Source organism: Schistocerca cancellata, chromosome 5 (genome assembly GCF_023864275.1).
Source record: "Schistocerca cancellata isolate TAMUIC-IGC-003103 chromosome 5, iqSchCanc2.1, whole genome shotgun sequence".
NCBI lineage: Eukaryota > Metazoa > Arthropoda > Insecta > Orthoptera > Acrididae > Schistocerca > Schistocerca cancellata.
The window spans coordinates 494,487,635-494,515,287 of NC_064630.1; the positions used below are offsets into that span (position 1 = coordinate 494,487,635).

At 40.0% G+C, this 27,653-nt stretch overlaps 1 protein-coding gene across 1 annotated transcript in view; it reads right to left on the reverse strand.

Moving 5' to 3' along the window:
- Positions 1-1,585: 1,585 nt before the first annotated feature.
- LOC126187632 (uncharacterized) overlaps positions 1,586-27,653 on the reverse strand; it is a 60,671-nt gene continuing 34,603 nt past the window's right edge. Inside the window, exons 2-3 of the mRNA XM_049928831.1 lie at positions 15,935-16,093; positions 1,586-2,523 (exon numbers count right to left, since the gene is read on the reverse strand). Coding sequence (XP_049784788.1) covers positions 2,297-2,523; positions 15,935-16,093 — 386 coding nt within the window. The 3' untranslated portion in view covers positions 1,586-2,296. The remainder of the gene's footprint in view (positions 2,524-15,934; positions 16,094-27,653) is intronic.

Below are 27,653 nucleotides of genomic sequence, written 5' to 3' on the forward strand. Positions count from 1 at the left end.
TAGAAAAAATCGTTCTTGTGAGACACAACTAGCTCTTTACACACACAAAGTGTTGAGTGCTATTGACAAGGGATTTCTAATTGTTTCCATGTTTCTAGATTTTCAGAAGGCTTTTGACACCGTACAACACAAGCAGCTTGTAGTGAAATTGCGTGCTTATGGAATATTGTCTCAGTTATGTGACTGGATTTGTGATTTCCTGTCAGAGAGTTCACACTTCTTAGCAATTGACGGAAAGTCAAAGAGTAAAACAGAAGTGATTTCTGGCGTTCCCCATGGTAGTGTCATAGGCCATTTGCTGTTCCTTATCTATATAAACGATTTGGGGGACAATCTGAGCAGCCGTCTTAGGTTGTTTGCAGATGACGCTGTCATTTATCGACTAATAAAGCCATCAGAAGATCAAAACAAATTGCAAAACTATTTAGAAAAGATATCAGTATGATGCAAAAATTGGCAGTTGACCGCAAATAACGAAAACTGTGAGGTCATCCACTTGACCGCTAAAAGGAATACGTTAAATTTAGGTTACATGATAAATAGGTCAAATCTAAAAACTGTAAATCCAATTAATACCTAGGAATTACAATTACGAACAACTTAAATAGGAGGGAACACACAGAAAATATTGTGGGAAAGGCTAACCAAAGAATGCCTTTTTATTGGCGGGACATTTAGAAAATGTAACAGATCTACTAAAGAGACTGTCTACACTACGCTTGTCCGTCCTCTTTTAGAATACTGTGTTATGTGAGATCCTTACCAGATAGGATTGACGGAGTACATCGAGAAAGTTCAAGAAGGGTAGCACGGTTTGTATTATCCCGAAATAGGGGAGAGCGTATCACTGAAATGACACAGGATTTTGAGTGGACATTATTAAAGCAATGGCGTTTTTAGTTGCAGCAGAATCTTCTCACGAAATTTCAGTCACCAGTTTTCTCCTCCGGGTATCTTGTTGACGCCGATCTACGTAGAGAGAAACGATCATAATAAAACAAGGGAAATCAGAGCTCGCAGGGAAAGGTAAAGGTGTTCGTTTTTTCGCGCGCTGTACAAGATTGGAATAATAGAGAAAAATTGTGAAGATGGTTCGATGAACCCTCTGCCAGGCACTTAAATGTGATTTGCAGAGTGTCCATGGAAACGTAGATGAAGGTGAGGCCATCATGCATAAATGTCAGTCCAAACACTCGTCCATTCAAGGGTTAAAGTTAATCCTCATCCTTTCCACACCCCTGACGGTTCTTCTTCATGTTCTCCATGAAATTGGATGAGTGAAGGAGAGTTGGATGGCTTGTTATTGAATGACCTCTTTGTTTTTAGGGTAGCACGGTCAGTACACATTTTATTGGCCTGGCTCTTTTACTTAGGCCACAGTTTAACAACTAATCTCAGACGCACAGTTAGTAGAGGGATAGGTCTCTTGCTTTGATTGGCTACATCACCACATACTGAATGACAGCAACTTAATGTTGTTACAGTTCACTCAAGAACTGCAAGTCATTAATTATTGTAGGATTTTCATTAAAAATTGAGTTTGGCATGCTGATTTGTGAATTAGAGTATGTTCAGGCATAGGATAACATTAGAGTTGGTATCATGACGTCTCTCTTCTTCTCCACTAGCATGGTAGTGGGTATTCTATGAAGTTTCATCAAAAATTTATTTACAGATTTATATATGCTTACATTACAATAGTTATAGTACAATATGATCATAATTTAATTGTTATGGTACAAATCGATATTAGAATTGCAATTTATAAAACTTCTACAATTTCACCATCAACATAAATTTTCATGTCTTGCAAAATAGAAAAAAAATTCTCGAAGTTTCAACGACAGTGATATCGTTGGAGTAAGGAAATATGTTCTAAACTGACATTCAGCAAAGTTCTAATTTAAATGCAAAAAACTTACTTACACCTTACGAATTGGTACTAAATATCTCACAAACAAGAACTTACACAGTGGATTACAACTAAGGTACAAGTATTACAATCATCATCGAAAAGTTATGCTAGGAAGGAATATTAGCAGTGGTACCTTCAGAGAGACTGTGAACGTAACAAGTAATAACACAATGTAAACATATCACTGAGAAATTATCAAGCAGCAGTTTCTTACATCTTGAATAGTTAACAATTTTAATCAACGATTCTCATACAAGCTCACTTTACACGGCCATCTCGCACTAAATTCACGTATTTGCTGTAGTTTTTATATGTAAATAGCTGTACAACAATGAACAGTTGTTTCTAACATGTTTGTATTAGCCTGAAGTACAAACAATTTTAATGAATGAGTGAAAGGATGAGACTGATAAAGCAAGGAAGCAACAACATCAGGAAAGTTATTGCAAAGCGATTACTGTTGTTGCAGAGATCACCTTGGCAAGTGCCACAGTATATAATAGTATTTTGTGGATTCTCTCTGGAAACAGCTTCACAGGGATGCGGCTCCTCAGACGTTTCTGGTATACATCTTCGCAATACCAACTTCGCGTCACCGTGTATAATATCTGTGAAAACAAAATAGTACCGTCTGAAAGTAGCTTTCTGAATAAAGAAGTATCTGAAAGCGCATTAAACAGCACATGGAAATCATTGTATGAGGTCACTGACGGGTTTCGTTTCTTTCTCTACTTTCATTTTTTTAAAATAAATTTCGGTGTGTAATGATGGCTGTATGCCGCTTATTGAATCTTTTTAGTCTTAATCTGCTATAACATTTCATGAATATATCCCAACCACATACATAGTACATATTCACAAATTCTGCCATTTGGAATATAAGGAGTTGTCAAGTAGAAATGATTTCCATTTGTTTTTTTAAACATACATCATCAACCACCATCTTTAATTCACAACATAACTGGTCACATATTTTTAAGGGTGCATGTCCTGCTCCTTTCCGTGTAAGAATAGGGTTAAATTTACGATAGTGGGGCTATTTCTGTTCCTCATGTTACATTTATGAATTGTAAAGGCGAAATCTATGTACAAGATTTAGAAGCAGCGAAACACACATCATCAACCACCATCTTTAATTCACAACATAATTGGTCACAGATTTTTATAGTTGCATGCCCTGCTCCTTTCCGTATAAGAGTAGGGTTAAATTTACGATGTTGTTGTTGTTGTTGTGGTCTTCAGTCCTGAGACTGGTTTGATGCAGCTCCCCATGCTACTCTATCCTGTGCAAGCTTCTTCATCTCCCAGTACCTACTGCAACCTACATCCTTCTGAATCTGCTTAGTGTATTCATCTCTTGGTCTCCCTCTACGATTTTTACCCTCCACGCTGCCCTCCAATACTAAATTGGTGATCCCTTGATGCCTCAGAACATGTCCTACCAACCGATCCCTTCTTCTGGTCAAGTTGTGCCACAAACGTCTCTTCTCTCCAATCCTATTCAATACTTCCTCATTAGTTATGTGATCTAGCCATCTAATCTTCAGCATTCTTCTGTAGCACCACATTTCGAAAGCTTATGATAGTGGGGCTGTTTCTATTCCTCATGTTACATTTACGAGTTGTAAAGGCGAAATCTATGTACAAGAAGCCGGCCACGGTAGCCGAGCGATTCTAGGCGCTTCAGTTCGGAACCGCGTGACTGCTACGGTCGCAGGTTCGAATCCTGCCTCGGGCATGGATGTGTGTGATGTCCTTAGGTTAGTTAGGTTTAATTAGTTCTCAGTTCTAGGGGACTGATGTTAAGTCCCATAGTGCTCAGAGCTATTTGGTTCATTTTTATGCACAAGATTTAGAAGTAGCGCCAGGACGAAATCAAGCCAAAGCTTGCTGGCCAAAGCCCCTGCAAATACAGCAAAGTCAGCAGAGGCGCCACTTTTGCAGTCGACGATTCTATGAGTCGAAGGGTGGGTACGTCACGTAACCATGGCGGGTTGATGGACCTACTGCCGGTTATGCTACGCCCGGTCATCGCCCCAATGCCTGTTGCGGGCTTTCTATTAATAATGAATGAAATGGTGTGATGTGGTGTGGCTCTCAGCTACGTACCCTCGGCCTCAGTGTTGATATATTAAAAGTTTTGCTGGCTTCGTTGTCTAGGGGCTCCGATACGTAGTTGCCGCAGTACAAGCCAAATACTGCTGAGTCTACAGCATACAATATGAATGTACACATGAATCGAATGGTCATAGGTTCTTATCAGTCGGCAATTGCGAATGTAACGTAGAAATTTATAAATGAAAGATTGTAGTTAAGTAAAATCTGCAGGTACTATCTTAACGACGTTAAATGATGAGTACGGTAGTACAAGTACTTCTGAGTATGTGGTATATTTCTGCAAAGACTTATTGGTGTCGATGGTCCAGCAATTAAATAAAATATACGTTAAATAACAGGGAAACAATAGATTCCTAGTGCTCGTAATTAGTAATGAACAACAATATAGCTCCCAAGATATTCACTTCTAAACGCATACTACGTCTTCACTGTAGAAACCACCGAAATGTCACAAGTCCACAAGTCGGCACTCCGAAGTACGAGGCGTGTTTTTTTAAGTAAGTATCGTTCTGAAATTTAAAAAAAGACGTTCTAAGATATCTCAATAATTTTATTTTTACATGAAAGCCTGTACCTTAATCTACGCACTGACACCATTACATTCTGTTTCTTCTTTGTTTACGTTGTGTACTCAGTGTTTAAGATGCTTACGGTATTCGTGAGAGCCGCCGACTGTGAAGTACGGGCTGTTATAAGAGTTCTTAGTGCTAAAGGCCTAAAAGCGTTCGATATTCATCGTGAGATCTGTGCAGTTTACGGAGAAAACATTATGAGTGATGGAATGGCAAGAAAGTGGGTGAGAGCATTTAAAGATGGTCGCACAAATGTGCATGATGAACAACGGAGTGGGCGTCCTTCGGTCGTTAATGAAAGTTTGGTGCTGGAAGTGGAAAATAAGGTGAGAGGAAGCAGACGCTTTACGATTTCCTCCTTGCGGGATGACTTTCCTAATGTTTCTCGTAGTGTTTTGTATGGCATTGTGACCGAGCACTTGAATTACCGAAAATTGTGCGCACGTTGGCTACCGAAAGTGTTGACGAATGTGCACAAAACCAAACGTTTAGACATTGCATTGACTTCCCTTGAGCGGTACCACAACGGCGGTGATGATTTCGTAAGCCAAATTGTTACGGGTGATGAAAAATGGGTGGCCTACGTCACACCAGAATCAAAGCAACAGTCCATGGAAGTTGAGCGAGGGCATCGTTTTGCTGCAAGACAATGTCCGTCCGGATGTGGCGAATCAGACCAAAGATCTCATCACATCTTTTCGATGGAAAACTCTAGATCATTCTCCGGACAGCCCCGATGTTGTTCCTTCACTTGAAGAAACACCTGGGCGGTCAGCGTCTTCAAGACGATGGCGAAGTTGAAACAGTGGTGATGCAGTGGTCAACAAGTCAGGCGGCAGACTTCTATGAGGAGGGTATTCAAAACTGGTACAACGTTATAACAAGTGCCTCAGTATTGAAGGAAATTATGTAGAAAAGTAGATTAAGGTACAGGATTTCATGTAAAAATAAAATTATTGAGATATCTTAGCACATATTTTTTAATTTCGAAACGGTACTTAAAAAAAACATGCCTCATATTTCTGTCACCCGCGACCACGCGCAAACCGCTCCACACACTCCAAGTCTCTCTTGCGACTGTCCGTTCGTCGCGCCCTACTGTCCCGCACTTCCTGTGTCCTGTGCCATACTGTCTCTCGCGCTGCGTCCTTCCGAACTCCTCTCGTGTCCTCTCCCGTACTCCATGCTCCTCCCCCACTTTCATACAGTCTCGCCGTTAACGAACGCTGTGATTGGCTAGACCACTCCCGTCATATCTTCAAGCCAACGCACACTCACAAACATATTAAAACACATTCGAAATACTGAACTTACATTTAAATAAGCTTAAACTAAATAAATATTTCTACGGCTGAACCATAAACACGCTCTAACACACATTATTAAATACATAAACAAATTAAATAAAATCAAAGAAATAGCAAGCGAAAGTAGACCAGTAGCCTAATGCCTATGTGCTTTCTAAAACACAGTAAATATTTGACCAATTTCATGAACAGCATATATCGGATATAAACCAAGACATAGATCAATAAATATGTTTGTAAGCATGCTGCTACCGTTTTTTCGTGTAACTGTGGAGTACTTATGGCCTGACGTGATCGATAGTAATCGGCCACTTTGACCTCCAATAACTCATGTACTATTCAAGTTACATGCCTGTAATTCATAACAATTTAGGTTGACACTAACAGCTTTCTAAAGACAAATCGATCGACAAAATCGGATGAACCAGTTACATTTTGGAAATCCATTGGTGGTGTTACTTGTATAATTTACAGTCAGATATTAAACTTTAAACTAATAAAGATATTGATAATCTGATTACATCATCCGAATCGTCATGCAAATAATACTAATGTACATGTTTCTTTTTGAGATACCATGATGCATCTGGCCACTGTTAATTTCTATACGAACTGTGAAAAGTCTATCCTTACAGTTTCACAAAGTCTGCCATATTTGGCACTCCCGGCATGTCTCCTTCATCGACACAGCATCTCCATGGAATTCCCAGCCATGCAGGCGATGGACGCCGGCTAACGTTCGGCGCCATGTAGCCGCCAACGAGCCGCGGCCCACCAAAAGGCCCCAGCGCGGCCATGCCAACTCCGAACATAGGATATTTCCAGGGCGCCACAACTCGCCTGTTACCTCACACAGTGCTTTTGATGCAATCCCGAATCAAGGCTGTCTCACAACAGTCAGCACTGACCAGCAGTTTGGTCGGTTGGCTGATTTGCGGGACGGGACGAAACAGTGATGTCATTAGTCCTATCAGATTAGGGAAGATGAGGAAGGAAGTCAGCTATGCCCTTTCAAAGGCATTTGCTAACCAGTAGGTTCTAAACCACAAGGTCCTGTCAGTTATCATTCAACTAGCTAGGCAATTATGTGACGCCCAATCTGTATCAATTGGAGCTATTGTCGTAAGACTGCAGCTGCCGGGCCGTGGACGGCGACCCTGTCTGTCTGCCGAGGCCGTGCTGCTGACACTGTACCAGCTGCCTGCAACTGCTCTTCAGCATCGATCCAGACTTCGACCATGGGCAACATCATTGCTTTGTAGTTGGGACACCACACCCTTTCACTAGAATGGTGAATCTCGCCAGCCTCGTCCACCGCTGAAAGCGACGACAGGCACCTGCCTTCCGTTGTCAGCACAATAATGGCACACTGGAGATACCAACACAGCACGCTGTCTCTCGAGCAGCACGTATCCACTGTATCTTTTGCTACATTGCCTGTCCTTAATATGCCAGAATAATACAAGAAGACAGAAATGCACTCGAATATCTGTATGAGTTGGCTGGAGTGGTCAAAGACTTATTGTGTTCATGCTCATGCCTGTCCACAGCTCCTCCAAACTAGCTGCATAGAGGAGTCCGAGCTGCATAAATTAGTAAAGAAGTAATAAAGAAGTTTTTGGTCCTCATCAGGTTCTTCCTCTGCTGCTGGTCGTCCATCCCATCTTTGGCAGAACGACGCCCACGCCAATCAAAACCTCTCTCTTCTGCAGAGTGGTACTACTAGTTTAAAGCCATGCCTAATTCTTCAAAACAAAATTCAGTCAATGTATTGTTAGGCTGTTGTTAGCATGCCATTATTTTAAGCGGTTGCCTCGTTACATACAAGAATAGACACCAGGCGTTGTCCTGACGGCACACATCTGTGCAATGAATATTTTGGATCTATGTGTGGAACTCGACATAAGATTATTCCGTATGACACCAGTGAATACAAATAAGCAAATCAAGCTAATCATGCTACGATCACAAAAATAAATCACAGAGAGGAAATGTTGGGGTACTCAGTCATTTTTGAAGATTTGCAGTATGTGATTTCTAAATCAAGTTCTGATAAAAATGCAGACTCCGAAATTTGTAACACTCAGTCTTATGTATTTCTTCATCCCTGTGCTGTGTTGTCAGTGATATGTTTTCCCTCGCAGAAAATTGAATGAGCTGTGTTTGTATTCATGTATGAGTTTGTATTTATTATGGTTCCAACCACAGCACAAAAATCATTAGATGTAGTATATTTTTACTTTGTAATTAACTATCAAACCTTCAAAAGAGTTGTGACACTGAAGCTGTCTCATGCAGATCTGCTATTTCGGCAGCAGAAAAAGGCTCAGTTCCAGTTTCTTGGTTATTAATGAAGTTATGAGAATGCAGTGCAATTTTTTTCATGATTCTCTGTTCAGTATTCCTCTAGGTGAAACGGAATGCAAATATCTTTATATGAGCAAATTAGAAAGGAGGCATTTCACCTCTGAAAGGGAGATGTTAAACCTCACATACAGCATGGCATACTACAGCTGTTCTGATGGGTCAAAAGTAGCTTGAGGTGCAAAAGTTAATCACTTCACGCTGTACACGGCGAGAAGAACAGTGGTCCAAGAAGTGAAGCCTGCGAAATGCCATTAGCAATGCATTAATGAAGAACAAAGCCTAGCAACCAACAGAAGTTGTTGAAAGGAAGCATATGAATAAGAAAAAGGCTTGCTGTCACTGATCAAGTGACGTGTGTCAGCTTCCTTTGACGAAGGAATTGGTCTCTGTGGAAGTAAAATTAAGTACTTCACATGATGTACTGACAGTCCAACATGGTACTAATTCTATTATATGTGAACATTTCATAAAAGAATTGAATGCGTGTAAGTTATCACTACATGTTTTGTGAAGAAATTGGAATTTTGGAACTGATTGTTGGATTTACAATTTTGTCATAATCTGCACCTAGTTGCTGTCTTCCAGTCAGGCTGATGGACCACAGGTGTCTGTGGAAATGTGGGACATATATTACTGCAAACGTTGAAGATACGTATATCTTTTAGTGACAAGAGTTATTTCACAGATATAGGCTTCCAGAATGAGATTTTCACTCTGCAGCGGAGTGTGCGCTGATATGAAACTTCCTGGCAGATTAAAACTGTATGTCGGACCTAGACTGGAACTTGGGACTGTTGCCTTTCTCGGGCATGTGCTCTGCCAACTGAGCTACTCAAGCGTGACTCACGCCCCGTCCTCACAGCATAACTTCTGCCAGTACCTCGTCTCCTACCTTCCAAACTTCACAGAAGTTCTCCTGCGAAACCTTGCAGAACTACCACTCCCGAAAGAAAGGATTATGCAGAAACATGGCTTGAGTCGTGCTTCGGTAGCTCAGATGGTAGAGCACTTTCCAGCGAAAGGCAAAGGTCCCTAGTTCGAGTCTCGGTCTGGCACACAGTTTTAATCCGCCAGGAAGTTTCGAAAATAGACTTTCTGTAAAGATCGCAATATACACCAAAATTGTAAACTGATTATTATGACATATATAAACTCGTCTTCATAATCATAGGAACTAAATAAAAACAACATAGGAATTAATGTTAAATTAATTATCGCTGTACAAAACATTTCAGTTACTATTTTTCCCTGAAGTAGTCTGTGTATATTCAGCCACCAAATAAAATCAGTGTTAGAACGTTATACTGGTGGCTTTATACTTGAATGATATCATATTATTTTTATTATAAAGTAAGCCGCCTAGATGTTTCACTCTGCCACATTATGAACAGTACTCCAAAAGGATTAATTATCACTTAAAAATAATGTTACACAATTTTCAGTTTGTATGCAGGTGCATATCTACAATACTCGTACGCATTGAAGTCCATTTGCTGCAATATGCAGTACGCTGTTAGAACAGTGAAAACAGAATCATACAATCTACCTTCATTTTACAACCGACATGCGCCATTTCCTTTTGACTCCATTAATGATATATTGTGGAACAGCAGAACGGAGATTTCAATGAGTACCAGAACTGCAGATGTTAGCTGCAAAGATAGAAAGTCTTATTCACAAATGAAATGCTCCATGATGTAATTATATGAATGGAGTAGGCGAAATCCCAGTTCTTTGAAAATTGGTTTTGTGATTGCATGTGATGGGGCCGTCACTATTTGCTTTTGCATGAGAAATACTTTACGTGGGTTCTTCACTAGAAAGGGATACAAAATGAAATGAGAGCGTTCGTCTTAGTGAAGTAAATAATTCTTGTAATAGTCAAGTCACACCTTTCACTGAGCATTCAAAATGCGTGACTCAATTTTTATACGCAAATATTTCACTGTAATGTGTTGCCTGCCCACAGCACAAGAAATTTAATCTCTGTGCAGTAGCTTTATTTTCATTGACTATAGGTTCTTCTTCACTGGGCAGAAGATCATATGAGGTGTTTCATCTGTTTTGAGCCAAAGCTTATGACAATAGAGCCAGTGTAAGAGACTGTCACTGTTGTCAACTAGGTCAGTTCTCATCTGCTGTGAAAGAAATATTCAGAGCAAGGAGGTTTGTATCATCAGCATATCATTCAGAAACTGTTAATGTTAAGTTTTCTATTTACTATTAAAACAGTCTTGATCACGATTTAATTATCAAGGTGACCGGTTTCGACCACTACTGTGGTCATCTTCAGACCATTGAGTAGGAACCTCTTTCTGTTGGAGAATCACTACTGATTCTCCAACAGAAAGAGGTTCCTACTCAATGGTCTGAAGATGACCACAGTAGTGGTCGAAACCGGTCACCTTGATAAATAAATCGTGATCAAGACTGTTTTAATAGTAAATATTTGTAAGACATTGATCACTACCTTTCCCGTAATGTATTCAAAAGTAATTAAGTTTTCTAGTTTTCTGTTTGAATCTAGAGAAGTGGGCGTTGGATTGATTCTTTTCGGACTCCTGGCGTAACTGGTATCATATCTGAATGAAATTTTCTTCCACCATATGTTATTTCTATTAACAGCCCTCTGATTGATAGGTATGATGAAATCACTCATTGCAGTCCTCCAATACATTACAATCTGCTACTTTGCTGAGTGCAGAGAGTTGGTGACTTGATCAGTAGTCTTTGGGGAGTCAATAAAATGCTCAGAATCATAGTGTCTGTTATTAAATAAATGTATGTTATGAGCAGTAAATGAATACATTTGTTTATCCAAAAATTAAACTACTGGTAGACTGGGAGATGAGGGAGCTGTATGAATGAGTGGTTTCAGCAATCTCAGGCATCTATCAATAACAACTACTAGGATCATGGTTTAGTGTTTCTCAATACATTGCTGTGCGCTCTTTCTTGTAGTAGTATTTGTTGGTGTTACTATTCTATCACGTAGTAGACGCTTTTCTCCTCTTTCTTCATCCTTATGTAGCTGAGAGAACAAACTTAGCAATTCTATACTGCTTTATAAAATATACTTACCAGTACTGTAGTGGTAAGGAATTCTACAACGACAATGGTATAAATTCACACCGAAAAATTCCAACTATCATTTTATGCATCACCTCTTCCAATGGAGATGTCAATTTCCCGACCGGTCGATTTATTGTTTCCAATAGTGGTACTGCGAGCATACACATCAATCCAACCTCTCCTCAGAATGTTTTTAAAATTCTCAGCTACCTCCGACGTAATCAACTGCCTACCAAACGATGTGACTGTGCCATTATCCGCCAATAGGGGGCAAGGGGAAAAAAAGTCTGAAAATGTTTGGAAACCGGCAATTTGGGGTTCGAATCCCGCCTAATATATCAGTCCTAGTATCCTCCAATAGGATGCAAGGAAAAACTGTCCCACACAGAGGATATCGATTTAATTAATTAATTAATCTATCGGTCTGGTAGAGTGAAGGAATATTTGCAAGACATCCACAGCTGGTGGTTTACCAGATATTCGCTACATTGTTCAAGACAAAAGAGGAGTGATTTACCAGATATTCATTACTTTGTTCAGAACAAAAGGGGGGTAGTGTGGCACATGACAGACAGTCGCTGGGCATGAACTTGCCACCTGAGAGAGAGATAGAGAGAGAGAGGGAGTGAGAGAACGCGTATGTTTCGGCAGGAATTTCTCAGGTATATCAAATATCAAAGGGTTGCCGGCACCTGAAGTTTGCTCTGCTATTACTGCAACATCTGTTCGGCATGCTGTGTGAGGTGTTTGGCGCATGATACGGCCACTGATGGACACGTTGCTTCGCTGGACACCAAACGGCCTGCGCATGCGAGAATACGTCAAGTAGTTGGATCAGTGGACAGTGGACAGCGCGTTCTTTGCGATTGAAAGATTTTCAAACAGTGTAATTACGCGCGATGTGCTATTTTGACGGTATTCCTTGCACGATTGGAAAAAACAGCGGAAAGTAAAGATTTGTGTCCCTTCCATCCAACAGCCAGATGGGGAAGCGGGTTGGGTGAGATGGGGGAGATGTAGTGGCGAGTGGGGGAGGCCAACAGCGCTCTCTGTTTGTGGCGTTGTGAGTGGAAGCCGCGACATAAAATTTATGTATAAAACCGTAAAACTCAATGAACCTTTTCCCTTTACATGAGTGGTATGCAGGTTTTTTAGTGGGGATATACAGAGTGTTTCAAAATGAACGTAGCGATTTTAAGGTGTTGTAGTATTTGTTACGTTCTACTTACAAATGTAAGTAATACACCAAATGAAAGGGCATCTCAAACAGTTTTTATCTGTATACCTGTGCGCAATGGTAAGAGTATGGATGACAAACAGTGACTGAGAAATGAGTTGAACGAATGCGAGTCTTTCACGCTTAGCCCCAAGAAATCTTGATGTACTTCAGATATGGCCTGTACCTCTATGGGAAGAAGCTGAACAAGACATCTTTATTTGGGAGCAAGATGGTGCGCCGCCTCACTAGCATAACTCAGTACAGGGCTGGTTAAACGACGTTGTATCCGACCGGTGGATTGGGCGCAAGGGGCCGGTTGACACAGCATTTTATGCAAGACCTTCACGTTCACTCACGATCTGACGGGATCATGTGTATGTGCCTCCGATACCAGCAGATCTATCCGACTTTAGAAACAGTGTTATCGCAACTGTTACTGCTGACACGCTGATCAAGGTTTCGGAACAACTCGCCTATCAACTCGATGTGTGACAGGTGTTCACACTGAATAATTGTAAGAAAACTGTTTGTGTTTCTCTTTTATTTGGTGTACTATTTACAACTGTAAGATGAATGTAATACGTGCTACAAAGCCTTAAAACCAGTACATTCATTTTGAAACACGCTGTATATGTGGCGATATGGAACAACACGCCAGAGCCATCAGTTAAAGGAACGCACACATGTGCCACTCCTATTTACGAACATCTCGCTATTGACCAAAAGGGAAAGTAGCGAAACCTTAGAGTCCTCATTGTCAAACTATTATGAAAATTAATAGGTAGGAGCAGTAGCACTAAAAGGGCACATTGAAAGCGGGGTCAGTTCAAAACCTGCTAACTAAAAGTCGACAACTAATCGAAGTTTACATGAGATAAGAGCTGAGGCGCATTTTACATAATGAAAGATAGGTAAATTTTAAATTAGTAGGGACACAAATAATGACGCGGCAGAATAATGCACCATAGTCATAGGAAAAAAATGAGAAACATGCAAAGCTCTGTTCAAAGAGGATCATTTTACAGCTATGTAAAATGAACTGGGTGGACCTTCAGACCTCACAATAGGAAACAGGCATATGCTTTATATTCCGAAAGCGTAATTGAGGACCACAAAAGTAATGGCGAAAAACACTGATTCAGTTAAGAAATATGCATGTATGACGTAGAATAATTAGAAACCAGGAAGAGAAGGAAGTGAGGCTGGACGCTGCTTTAAAAAAGAAAAGTTATTCAGCAGGACTGTGTGCTTAAGCGCAGTTTTCTCATTCAAAATGCCAGACGGATCACGGTAAATGCTGCTTAAGCATGCAGTCCTGCTGAATAACTTTTCGTTTTTGAGGCAGGGCCCAGTCTCATTTCCTTCTCCCTCTGGTTTCTGATTATTGTACGCCATACATGCATATTTCTTAACTGAATCAGTTTTTCGCCATTACTTTTGTGGTCCTCAATTAGGCTTACCGTATATACGGCATATGCATGTTTCCTGTTGTGAGGTCTGCAAGGTCCACCCAGTTCATTTTACAGAGCTATAAAATGGTCCTCTTTCAATAGAAATTTGCACGTTTATCATTTTATCCTATGACTATGGCGCATTACTGTGTTGCATCATTATCTGTGTCCCTACTAATTTAAAATTTGCCATCTTTCGTGATGTAAAATGCGCCTCAGGTCATATCTCATGTAAGCCTCGATTGTCGACTTTTAGTTAGCAGGTTTTAAATTGACCCCACATTTAATGTGTCCTGTTAGAGTTATTGCTCCTAGCTATTAATTGGCATAATAGTTTGACAGTGTGGACTGTAAGGTTTCGATACTTTCCCCTGTTGGTCAGTAACGAGATGCTTGTAAATAGGAGTGGCAAATGTGTATGTTCTTTTATCTGAGACTGTGGCGTGTTGTTCCATGTCGCTACATAGATATACCTCCACTTAAAAAGTTGCATGCCACTCGTGTAAAGGGCAAAGTGTCATTGTGTCTTACGGTTTATGCATAAATTATATGTTACCGCTTCCACTCAGTTTTACTACAGTTTTGTACTGCCCTGTTCAACATGTTCTTTATCCACGCATAATACTCTTTTAACGTTTTTTATGTAATTTTTTACGTAATGTTTCTTTCTTTATTCTTCATTTTAAATGTTAATCACTAATTCAAATTGTGATCGGCCGGTCTAGAGGCCACTCATTCTTCTTCCCGTCAACAGATGGCAGTACTTTTGCCACTCTGGTTTACCAGTTTGCTTCCTCCTTCACGTCCGTTACTCCATGCTCTGCGCTCGTTGGTAGCACACCGTGTCTTGCACTCATCCACGGTGGCGCTCGGTGCCACAGAACCAAGTGTAAGTGTCCAGCTGTTCTTTGCATATTTCTTTACCCAGGCAGTCGTCCATAGTACTGTCTGGTGTCCCTGTGGCATTGATTTAGGTTTCATAGCACCTAGCCCGTCCAGCGGTTTTTAAATGTTTTTAAATTTTTCATGGATTTTTTGTTTCTTATGTGTGTTATTGCACGTAAAATTATCTCTCGTCTCTTGCTACTTTCAGTACGACACTTGAAGATGGGCGTATAAGAGCCTGAAATCGATCGTGTGTTAAATAAAAGAACCTTACAACTGTAGCTGTATTTTCAGTCTCTGGCAAAAGAGAACAATAGGTTAACGGCTGACATGGAGTAGAATTATTTTTGTGCCCCCTTTGTACATATGCTTGCCTCTGATGTCGACAACCCGTACTAACAGAACATGCTTGTGCTGTCATTGCCCTACACAACAGACTCAAATGAACATATAATTTAACAAACCAAAAGACATTTACGTTGATATATTTTTATTATTTTTTTCAGAGGTAAATCTTACCAATGGAAAATGTAATTTCGAATTCAAACTTTCCATCATTATAAATTTCAACGAATACAAGGACTTCATAATTTGATGCATTGCTTATTTCAGATTTATAAAGCTGACAACAGTTTTTGGTTTTGAGATCTTTCAGAAAGTCTCAACTAACAAACCAGTCATTAAAATTGGGAAAAAATGCATTTAACACATACAGATATCTGTTTTGTTGTCTCCGAGATCCTGCTTGACAGCTATACAATTTCGTAAAATGGATGGAGTGGATGGGTAAAAGTAATAACACCTAAAATGTATTATCATTGCTAAGTTTTAACTAAAGATATTATGTTTTATTGTAAAATTGAAGTTACTCAAAAAATCGTTAACGCAAACTTAGAGCTACCTTGTACTTAAATAGTGTATATTATTCATAAGTTCTTATTTTAGTCATGAAAAGAAAAAGGAAAAAATAGTGCATATGCATTCAACAGATATGCGCTATTTAAATAATAGTAACTTGGAAAAAGTACCTTTATAAATGACCTTAATGCAGACAGGTTTCGCTTTAATCCGGACACCTTCACTGAAGAAATAGTCAGTTACATAATCACAGTTCTCAGTTTTATTTGGATGGGTGTCACATGTTTCATCAAAGAGAGAATGACACCTATAACAGTGCAGTCCATCTCCTGCAAAACGAAGAGAATACAGTTAAATAATGTCTGTGCAGTGATTATCATTCGTTAATGTCAAACTTTAAAGCAACATTGTTATCCAAATAAAAAGATGAATCGTGATTTAAAAGCAGGTTGATATCAACGTCACTAAAAAAAAGCTTGTTCTAGCAAATGTCTTCAAATTATTGGGAAAACTATAAGGGACCATGGAAACAAATCCTTTCTATTAAACTAGGCCCAAGAGTTCAACTGCACAGAAAGCCATTAGGAGGATACAGAATGAATTTTCACTCTGCAGCGGAGTGTGGGCTGATATGAAACTTCCTGGAAGATTAAAACAGTGTGCCGGACCGAGACTCTAATTCGGGACCTTTGCCTTTCGCGGGTGCTTTGTGACTTGAGCTACCCAAACACCAGTCACGACCCGCGATGACAGCTTCCCTTCCGTCAGTATCTCATCTCCTACCTTTCAAAGTTCACAGAAGCTCACCTGCGAACCTTGCAAGACTGGCTCTCCTAGAAGATTCGGAGATATGGCTTAGGCACAGCATGGGTGACTGCTTCCAGAATGAATTTTCACACTGCGGTGCTAGTCTTGCAAGGTATGCAGAAGAGTTTCTGTGAAGTTTGGACGGTAGAAGATTAGGTACTGGCGGAAGTGAAGCTGTGAGTGGAGGTCGGGAGTCGTGCTTGGATTGGATAGCTCAGGCGGTAGAGCAATTGCCCACGAAAGGCATTGGTCCTGACTTCGATTCTCGGTCCGGCACACAGTTTTAATCTGCCAGGAAGTTTCATATCAGCGCATATTCCGGTGCAGAGTGAAAATTCATTCATTCTGGAAACAAGCTCCAGTGTGTGGCTACAGTGCTAACCAAAGTCCCCAATCAACCCACATGACACAGTGCAAAAATGGTGGAACAATACACTAGAGTAACTGCCATAAACAGTCAGGATCTAGCATTTTAGAGACAAGAATTGTTGCTGGGAGTGATTAATGGAACTTCAATGCCAGCGATGGCGAAGCATAGTAGGAGCTGGATTGAACACTGTCTGTGGTTCGTGACACTTTACCCGTCACGATAGGGTCCATTACCTCATATTGTGATACGTTACGGGTAGAACTTCGTGTGGGTGTCGATTTCCCGACTTGTGGAGGAAAGCCACTTTAACCCCTATTTTAAAACCTCTGAAGTAATTACAGTAGCGCTGTCTTTGTTGAGTATGTAGGGCTGTCCCCTGCATATTTCGGCCTCCACATTTACATGTATGTTTCGCTAGCCAGGTAAGGCCACTGCCTCATCTAGGAGATTATTTGTAAACAGAAGAGACAAGGTAATGCCTACAGGCAAGTCGCCAGCAGTCACCACAGCGTCCGTGGGCGCCAGTGGCGCCTCTACGTGGTGCGTAAGTCACCACACACACCACTGCAGATGCGGGCACTAATTTTCTTCCACACGGTCACATGCTCAAGTGATATTAAGCATGTATTCTTCCGCAAGCGTGTACTGATGTCGGCGTTCCGTGCACGGAGAGCCGGTTAAGTTCCGAGCTCCGAGCCACCAACAACCGCCTCATGTCTCCGCTACGGACAACGCCTGCTGCTGCCACTTCGCTGCCCGCCACCGTGCCGTGTCGCCCTCTTCCTGAGCCACGTTCGACCCCGCGCTTCCATCAGCCGCTCCGAGGGCAGCGGTCCGTTCTATTTGTTGTGACTGCCCACGTCTCATTCCCTTGTGGGACCGTTTAGTTACCAGTAGACTGACTACGAGCTCTCAGACTCATAGGACCGTGTCGTCACAGCACCTACTGCTTGTCAGGAGGTTGTCTGCGAGTTATCAGCCTCATGGGACAGTGTCGTTGTTAATCTTCTCTCCTCCTCAATACACTAGTGTTCTCCAGTTTCGTAGAGAGTTTAGTTTAGAAATATCATGTTCCGAAGATCATTTTCACGATTATTTTATCGATATGATGTGGAAAAAGTCAGATTACAAGATATATATACACACATGAACAGTGCTAATATTAATATCACTGAAATTTTTAGTTCTACACATGCAACAGCATTTAGAGGTACAATTTTTTTTACCAGTTGTGAAACAGAAACTCGTCCATGGTATAGAAGGAGTTGTCCAAAATAAATCATTTTAAGCTAGATTTAAAACTTGATCTGCTACCTGTCAGACGCTTTATGTTGTTGGGCAAATGATCAAAGATTTTTGTTGCTGAATAATGTACCCCTTTTTGAGCAACTGACAGCTTCAATAACGGATAGTAAAGGTCATTTTTCTCTCTAGTGTTGTACATATGAACATCACTGTTCTTCGAGAATTGAGATGGATTATTTATAACAGATTTCAGTAGCGAATATATGTACTCTGATGGTGCAGATAAAATACCTAATTCCTTGAATAAATGCCTACATGACGTCCTTGGGTGAACATCACCAATTATTCTCACTGTTCTCTTTTGTGCAATCAATACTTTATGTCTAACTGGTGAGTTACCCCAGAAAACTATTCGATAAGATATTATTGAGTGGAAATATGCGAAGTACGTTAAGAGTCTGATCTGTTTATTACCAAGACTAACGATTATACGAAGAGCAAAAGAAGCTGAACTTAATTGTTTGAGAAGCTCAGTAAAATGCTTCTTCCAGTTATGTGAACACCCAAAAATTTAGAGAAATCTACCCTGTTAACTGAGCCCTGTTGATATGCTACACCAATTGTTGGTATGACTCCATTCGGTGTACAGAACTGGATATAGTGAGTTTTTCAAGATTAAGGGGGAGTCCATTTTCTGAGAACCACTTAATAATTCTATGAAAGTCATCCAAAACAATATCTTCAGCTGCTTCTTCTGGAATGGGAGTTATTATAATACTGGTGTCATCTGCAAAAAGTACTAGTTCTGCTTGCTGAACGTTAAGTGAGACGTTATTCACACGAATAAGGAACAGCAGAGGACCGAAAAAGGACCCCTGTGGGGCTCCCTTTGTAATAACTCCCCATTCACTAGAATTTACCACCCTCCCAACATTATTTGAGTTATTTAGAACAACGTTTTGCTTTGTTTTCATTAAGTATGATTCAAACCAGTTGTATGTGTAGCCTTCAATTCCATAAAACCTGAGTTTTTCTAAGAGTGTAACATGATCCACACAGTCAAATGCCTTGGAAAGATAACAAAAAATGCTAGCTGGCGATAATTTGTTATATAGGGCTTGTACTATTTGACAGGGTAATTGTGTAGATAACATTCTCAGTCGAGTAACCCTTCTTGAATCCTAACTGTGACATGCTGAGTACATTATTTTCACTTAAATGTGAGACTGCTCTTGAATACATAACTTTTTCGAATATTTTAGAAAATTAAATCAGCAATGAGATTGGTCTATAATTATTTAAGTCACTCTTGTCCCCTTTATGATGAAGAGGTTTGACAGTTAAGTATTTAGGTCTGTCTGGAAAAATTCCCTGTGCCAGTGAAGCATTACATATATCATTAAGCACCCCACTTATTAAATTAGAACAACACTTCAAAATTCTGTTAGAGACTCCACCAACACCACATGAGCTCTTGTTTTTCAGTATATTTATAATTCCCTCAATTTAAGTGGGGATGCTGGTGCTATTTCTAAAGGCCTTAAGTCCTGGGAATGACATTTTTAACACGTTTTCTTGCTTCTTCAACTGAACCCTTTAATCCTATTTTTGCTGCTACATTCAGAAAATGATTATTAAAAATCATGCAACTTGTGAATTATCACTCATAACATCATTGTTTCACTTTATTGATTTGGTATACTGTGCACTGTCAGGCTGCCCCGTCTCCTGTTTGACAATATTCCATATAGTTTACGGAACGCCCTATGCTTACAATGTTAAATTGAGCTAAAAGTTAGGAACATTTTCTCATTTGTTATTTGGACGATACTCTTGATTTTTTCACAGAATGCAGAGATATGTTCTGCTTTTATGCTGAATTATTAATTTTGAAAAAATAATGTATAGTTTTTCAGATATTTTATTTTTTGTAAATGTTAAAAAAAGTTATACATTTTAACAAGTATTTTAAAATTTCCATCCATTAATACAAAATAATTCCACATATCTTTTAATTCAGATATATTAGAAGGTCTTAAGGAACAACTACAGAAAATTTCATCTTTCTACTATAAATAGGCCCTGAGAAAATGTACCTTATACACAAAAAACTAAAGTTACGGGAAATTAGCTTCAAAGTTTTTACTTCAGTACAAGCCTGCTCCATAGCTTGTATCATCAGAATCGTCCAACAGCTTCCTCTTGATGGCTCTGCTATGCTGTCGAGCCATCTTTGAATATACTTTTATGGCATTATCTGAAGACCTGAGCCGTTCCTTGTCCAAACAAAGCATAGCTGTGGCAGTTCGTATTCCTACACAGAGCCCCAACTTCTGCAGAACTTTGCACTTTGTTATATTGCCCTGACTGAATGATGAAGCAGCATCATAAACGCCAAAGTGAAGTGTGTTTATACCCACAAACACAGTTTTAGGTAGTCTATTCCATATCACATGGTTCACACACTCATTTGGATTTTGAGTCCGGCCATGAAGACATTTCTTTAGTAGACTAATATCTGCGAGGTCTCGGAATATTGGTTTTATTTCATCGACTATGGCAGGGGGCAGGTGATGAGGGTGATTGTATTGTTTCTTAGTTACCTTGCCTCTGTTGTCCTTGCACCAACTATCGTCTCCTTTTGGACATAGCCCATTTTGGGGATTCTCATTGTTTGAAGCTGTATGAAAAAACAGAGCCCAGACTGCTCTTCTCATTAATTCTGCATCTGCTGTATTCTGTCTTATTGCTAGACCATAGAACTTCTGAATATGATCTATTGTAGCATCTGTCAGTCTATTTTTCCCATCTAAAGTTTTTCCATCGCTCAATTTCTTGCCTTTCATGCTAGCCCTGAGCCGTCGAAGTCTTGATTCCATCCTTTTCTGAACATGGTCAACACACTCCAGTTTGGAAATTTTCACATCGTTACCATAGGGTCGCAGTTCCTCAATTTCTTTGAAAGCGTTTGAGTCACCATCTCCAAGATAATTTATGTATCTAACGTTGTACCATTTTACTGAGCGTTGATAAATACTTCTTACACCAGCAACTTCCATACCACCACTTGACCCATAGTAATTTGCCATGCACTCCTCTTCATCTTTAGTTTTCATTTTCTCCTTGCATCTGCAATGCTTGGAAAGTATTGCCACATCAACTACCTTACCAGTGTCCACACTTGTAGCTGTTACTACACCATTCAGAGATGTGTGGCCTCTCTTCTGCCAGCTTCCATCGAAACCTATGGACAAGTCTCTGCTATTATTATTTTCAACAACTGCTTCCTCAACAGCATCTTTCATGTGTTCCTGTGCCACATCTTCTACAGCAGAGCCTATTGCAATTATGTGTTTGTTAAATTTTGAAGGTGGAGGAGGGAGGTTCACCACACCACACAACATGGCACCTGCAGCCCTGCCCTTTCCTATACACCGTAATCCAAAAACCAGTCTAATGTTTATATCGTATAGTTTACCTGTTTCTGCAGTAACATGTGAGGAATTGAAGAAAGTAACACTGTGTTTGCAATAACTGCACATCAGCTCTAATTCACAAGCAAGTCCTACATGTAAGTTTGTTTTCAATGAAACACCACATTTACCACATTGTTTGCAGCACACATTGTTCTCCAAAACGTCTGATAATAAAGAGACGTTAATTACCTCATATTTTGTAGTCCCAGCATTTAGTTTCTTGTATTCTTATTCAATTCCAGCTAGTTTTCTTCTTGAAGCACTTTCCGGTGAAACGGCAGCAGCATCACTCAATGTATCACTACCTGTGTTGAGGTTAGTCGCTACTGGGACATCAGATACTGATGAAGATGAATCAGACGAATTTTTAGTACACTTTACTTTCTTGCGCCAATGTACACGCTTTCTAAATACCTTCAGACTAGGTCTTGGAATGTTGAAGGAAAGAAAACTCAATTACTTCTCCACATACGACTTTCACAACAATGACATGGATGTACTCACAAAGGAAACAATACAAATGGTGCAGAATCTATTGTCAACTGTCTAGCAGTATAGCCATTAGAAAAGCTAACTCTCTTGTGCTCAATTATATCTCTGGCAAGGCTGTCTATATCAGGTATATTTCGCGTCTCATATACAAGGTGCGGAACGTCGTGTGTCGAAATTATTTTAAAAAATTATTTAAAATACTTCTATTCACGTCATCCAAATATTTTATACATGGTATTAAACGGGAGAGTCTAAATTTTTCGAAAATGCATTTTCCCAAAAATCGATTTTTTCATCGAAGAACTCACTCTGTATACCCTTAATCTTATTATCTGCGTTATTAATTTCTGTCAGAATACATAAGCTTCTCGATTTCTTAATTACTTTCCTTAAAATATTACAGTATCTTTTGCAGTAAGCAAGTAATGTCAGATCCCGACTTATTCTGGCCTCAACATATATTTCCCTCTTCATCTTACATGATATCTTAATTTTCTTAGTAATCCATGGCTTACTTGACTTTCCAATGTTTTCTTTTTGGGTAACATTTCAGGAAAGCAGCTGTCAAATACTGAGACAAATGTACGGTGGAATAAACATATATTTACAGACTTCTAGTAGGAGACAATCATTAGAATTACTCCTGGTACACAATACTTTTTTTACAAATAACTTAGTAAATAATGTAATGCCACACTGTTCACTCATATCTCACTATCACTCACTGCACACACTATACACACATTGTTTTATGACACTTCACTCACTACACACACACACACACACACACACACACACACACACACACACACACACATATACACACACACACATTACTATAGAAGTATATTGCATTAGCAACTGACAAGCACATGCTTCATGGATCTGATCTACACGAAAACTATTTGTTTCAATATTTTTTACTTTGTGTCCAGTTTTTATATAAGTCCAGTTTTTTTATAAGTAGCAACTCCTCCTTTCTCCATGTTCACTCTACATGAATAAGATACTAATCTATAACCCCTTAAATGTAACTTCTCCATCCCTATGGTTACATGATGTTCAGAGAGACACAAAACATCTATACCTTGAGAATTTACCTCATTTTCTAGGCATACAAAAAGCTCATCTATCTTATTTTTCAATCCTCTAATGTTCTGATGAAACACACAATTTTTATTTCTTTGGATACTGCTACAGACATTATGCCACTGTTATGTTTTATCCCTTTCCATGCTCTCTGTCTGTAATCTGACTCTAGCCTAAAAAATGTGTCCCTCTGACTCCAGTAATCACAGGTATTTTGTCTTGTGTGCATGTGGCTCCCCTTACACTTTATGCAAGATCAACTAATCTATCCTTCTCACTCCTATTTAGGTGCAGGCCATGACTAGTGTAATACCTCCCAATTGCATCAACAGGCACAGAACAGATATGAGATTTAGTTTCTGCCAACAGTAAAGCCTCCCCCCCCCCCTAGCTCTCTGTTAACACAGTTGACACCCATATTAACCCAGGGCTGGTCATGGCGCTGCAAAACATCCACAAACCCCACAAGAGCGTGAACTGTTGCTGTTCCTATTACATCCAGATCACACCTAATACTATAGTCCGAATTGCTAGCCAGGCTGTTTCCTGCTCCTCCTGCTATTAGAACATGGTCCTCACCATAAAAATCTTTGCACAAGGCCCCTAGGCTTTCTGTAACCTAGCTAAGCTTAGCACCAGGTTCCACAATGCTTGTGAAGTGGTACTCGACTCCTAAACTATCCTGTAGCAACTGGCCTACACCTCTCCCACGACTGCTACCTAAAAGCAGGACTCTTTTCTTTCTGCTTGACTTTACTCCCCACCTAGCATTGCAATTGTTACTACGAGTCTGCTGCACCCTACTTTGCTCAAAAACTGTTCGAGGCTCTTCTACTTCAGGTGACAAATCAAACTGATTGCTCACTGGAATATGAAAAGTGATTTCTGAGGTTTTCTCCTTCCGACTACGACTTATTACCTGATCCCAGCTCCCATTGTCTCTTTCCCGCTTCAACCTGTCTAATTCGAAGTACGCCATTTCTGTTTCAGCCTGAAGGGTATAAATCTTTCTTCCCTGTTCCACGATTTTCTTGCCACGGCTACATAATCTACAACTCCATTGGCGAGCCTCGTCTGGCACTATAACAGCTTCCCCGCTACAATCACCCCAGTGAAACACCAACCCATAATCCTAACACATCACTCCCATGTTCACTAAACTACGACAACATCCAAATTTGCGATAGATTAAACAATACAAACTACTCTACTAACAATTCCGCTACACCAATTAATAATTAGCAGAAAATAACTTAGCTTCCGGTGAGATGAGCAGAGAACTTCTGGACATCAGGCGAATGTAGCAGCAGGCGAATGTAAACAGCGCGAAGTTAATTGCCGGCGTAGGTTATAGTGGCGGAAATCATGAAACGAGTAAGAAACTGAAGAGGCTCGATATTTTCTAAAGACAAATTTGAACAGGCGCTATCACTGAGTTATGTATAAATACTCTAATGGAAACAGAAACACCATTTAACGACTTTACTGCAAATTGACGTTCCCCTTGGAATGTGAACACAATATGGAAAATTAACTGTACGGAAGTATAGAAACACAGAAAACACAAACCGAATGCAAACTACACACGCACGATACTCTTCACAATAAAGCTGCACAGACACTACCCGGAAATTATTGAATAATCACATAACTTGCTGCGGACGATAACGAAAACAAACCCACGCCAGCGGCTTGCGCTTTAGAACCGTTATCTTTTCACGAAAACTACGCAAGTAAAAGCGAAACTTTCAATATATAGATCACAATACATACTAATTTACTTATTTAAGCTACAATATTGCCTTAATAAATTGTTTTTCCCCTAGTAAACACTTATATTTAAAAGGGCACTGAGTAAACACACACGCCTGCTCCAAAGATCTTCATGTAATGAGGTGCATCTACAGTCGTTAATGTGAGGTAACCTATTTGCCTGAGTACTGAGAGTGAGGGTAATTTGAAGCGGTGTAGCACACAATGTTGACTTTACCATCAGCTAGGTTCCCCGCTACGTCGGCAACCCTGTCCAGGAGGCGATGTTCGCTAAGCTACTGTCGTCGCCCCGCCTGCGGCTAGGCTTTCGCCACGCATGCGCCTCGACTGCGGGAAACGCGTCCCGGTTTCCGCATGTCATGAGGGGCTGCTTGCGCAGTTCGCAGAAACGTGCGGTTTACGCTCAGCGACATTATTCTCAGAGGTTTTATTTAGCTTAGTTAATATTATAAACAGTGATACTGTAAAGCATATGTATCACTTCAGCCAGTCTTGCTCCTGTAGGAGAGGATAGAACAGTCCTCACCAGTTGTGTAGGGAAGACATTGGATAGTTAAACCCCCTTGTCTGGATCTTAGATCGTTCGCCTCCACTCTACAGGATGCGCCTAAGTAGCTGGCTTTCTCGTGCAGGCTTCGTCTAATAGGTTGTCATTGAGAAGACCTATACTGCATGGAAGCATAATAACCTCAGGCACCTCCATGAATGGAGCTCCTGACAATGTCCTCCTACCCTTATACGTATTTCCTCTCCAGACTGATTTTTCAATATCGAACCGGTGATATCCTATTGCGCCAATCGTAAGCGTAGCTACTGAGTGTTCAGTTTTTGTGGACGAGTCTTTGGTGGTTTGTTTGTCTCCGAATCTTTCAGAAATCCAATAAACACAACTAACAGTTAGAAGGTACGAAGAATGGACGGGAAGAAAAGATATCAATTTTTTATGAGAAACCTGCGCGTGTCGCTTCTAACTGTCCAGGTTTTGTTTTTAACGATCCAGAATGGATAATGATGGATACTTCTTAGCTTTAAAGGTACATCAAAATGTTCAGATGTGTGTGAAATCTTATGGGACTTAACTGCGAAGGTCATCAGTCCCTTAACTTACATACCACTTAACCTAAATTATCCTAAGGATAAACACACACACTCATGTCCGAGGGAGGACTCGAACCTCCGCCGGGATCAGCCGCGCAGTCCATGACTGCAGCCCCTTAGACCGGTCGGCTAATCCCGCGCACCTAAAGGTACATGATTGATTGACAAATTATGTAGTAAACAGTTTCTAACACAAGTATTAAAATTATTGTACGTACAACTGCATGCGAAGTCCAATATTTAATAAGTTTAATACCTGTATTAAAAAATTGTCTACTGTGTGAATTGTTAATCAGTCGTGTATAACTATTTTCGCTATAGCTGCCCCAGTTTTAGAGTTATCTATAATTTTAAAGAAACAGCAATGTTTCTAGGCCTTACATCTAATTTTAAGCTTTCTGCTTGCCACGACTTATGAAACTGAAGGCATAATCCCTAAAAGCGCTAAGTATTTTAAAATGCATGTGTTACAGTTCATGGGGAGCAGACCAAGTCTTTAGGCTGAGGTTTTACACAGACTTCATGCAATCCCGAGCTGATAATGGGTGCATAGTATGTGGGTCAACAAGACCCTTCTGGTTAGGAAATGTTGGACATGGTACACCACTATGGAGTCTAGCTGGCCATTTGCACCTTTAGGACCAGTCCTGTTCTGGAGCTCCATCCTAAGCCTGGTAAGCTGCCACTTAATATCAAATGACGGATCCCTACATACAAAACAATATCCACGTGAAAGTGCATGAATACCATATCATTTCTTGCTTGTCCACCAGTGAAGAGATTTTCCAACAGTCGATTACAAATAACAAGGCCCTTGAGGCGTTAACAAGAAGTTCTGCTTCTTAGAAGCAGATGTGACTGGTTTTCAAGTTTTAAACTAATCTCCTTCCTCGCTTGTTCAGATAAACCAGACCAATCATAATTTTGGCAAATGTTAAAGAAAAATGCATCCTATTAACAGAATCTTCCGTCGGTTCTTGGTAGAACAACATTATAATAAATGAAAAGCACCAGTTTGCTTTTGTTCTACAATATTACTTTTATTGTTAACCGGTTTTCGGCTTACAAGGCCATCTTCAGACATTTACTGAGCATTATCACCGAAGAAGTTAAATGTTAGCAGACAAAATTGGAAGAGAGTAACACATCTAGACTGAAGTAGAAACATACAGTAAGTAACATCTTTGCAATGAAATAGTAAAAACTGAACAGTACATAAATAACAATGGAGTTGACAGGAAAACCTTTAGCACAAAATAGGAGTAGCATGCCTACATAACAGTTTCTATTAATAAACAAAACAAACGAAATAAAATTAATACTAGACAGGGCTGCATCGGGAGGTATGAAACATGGAGAGTGATACACAACCAATTAAAAGAAGAGACAATTGTCAGTGTAAATACAGAATACATAAGGATCTTAAGCAATATCAATAAGATAAACAGAAATTAAAAAATGCTGGAAAATGGAGGCGTTTGAGGGAACCTACAGTCTGAGAGTGTGGTGGTACTGCATTTTAACATTAACATTATAATC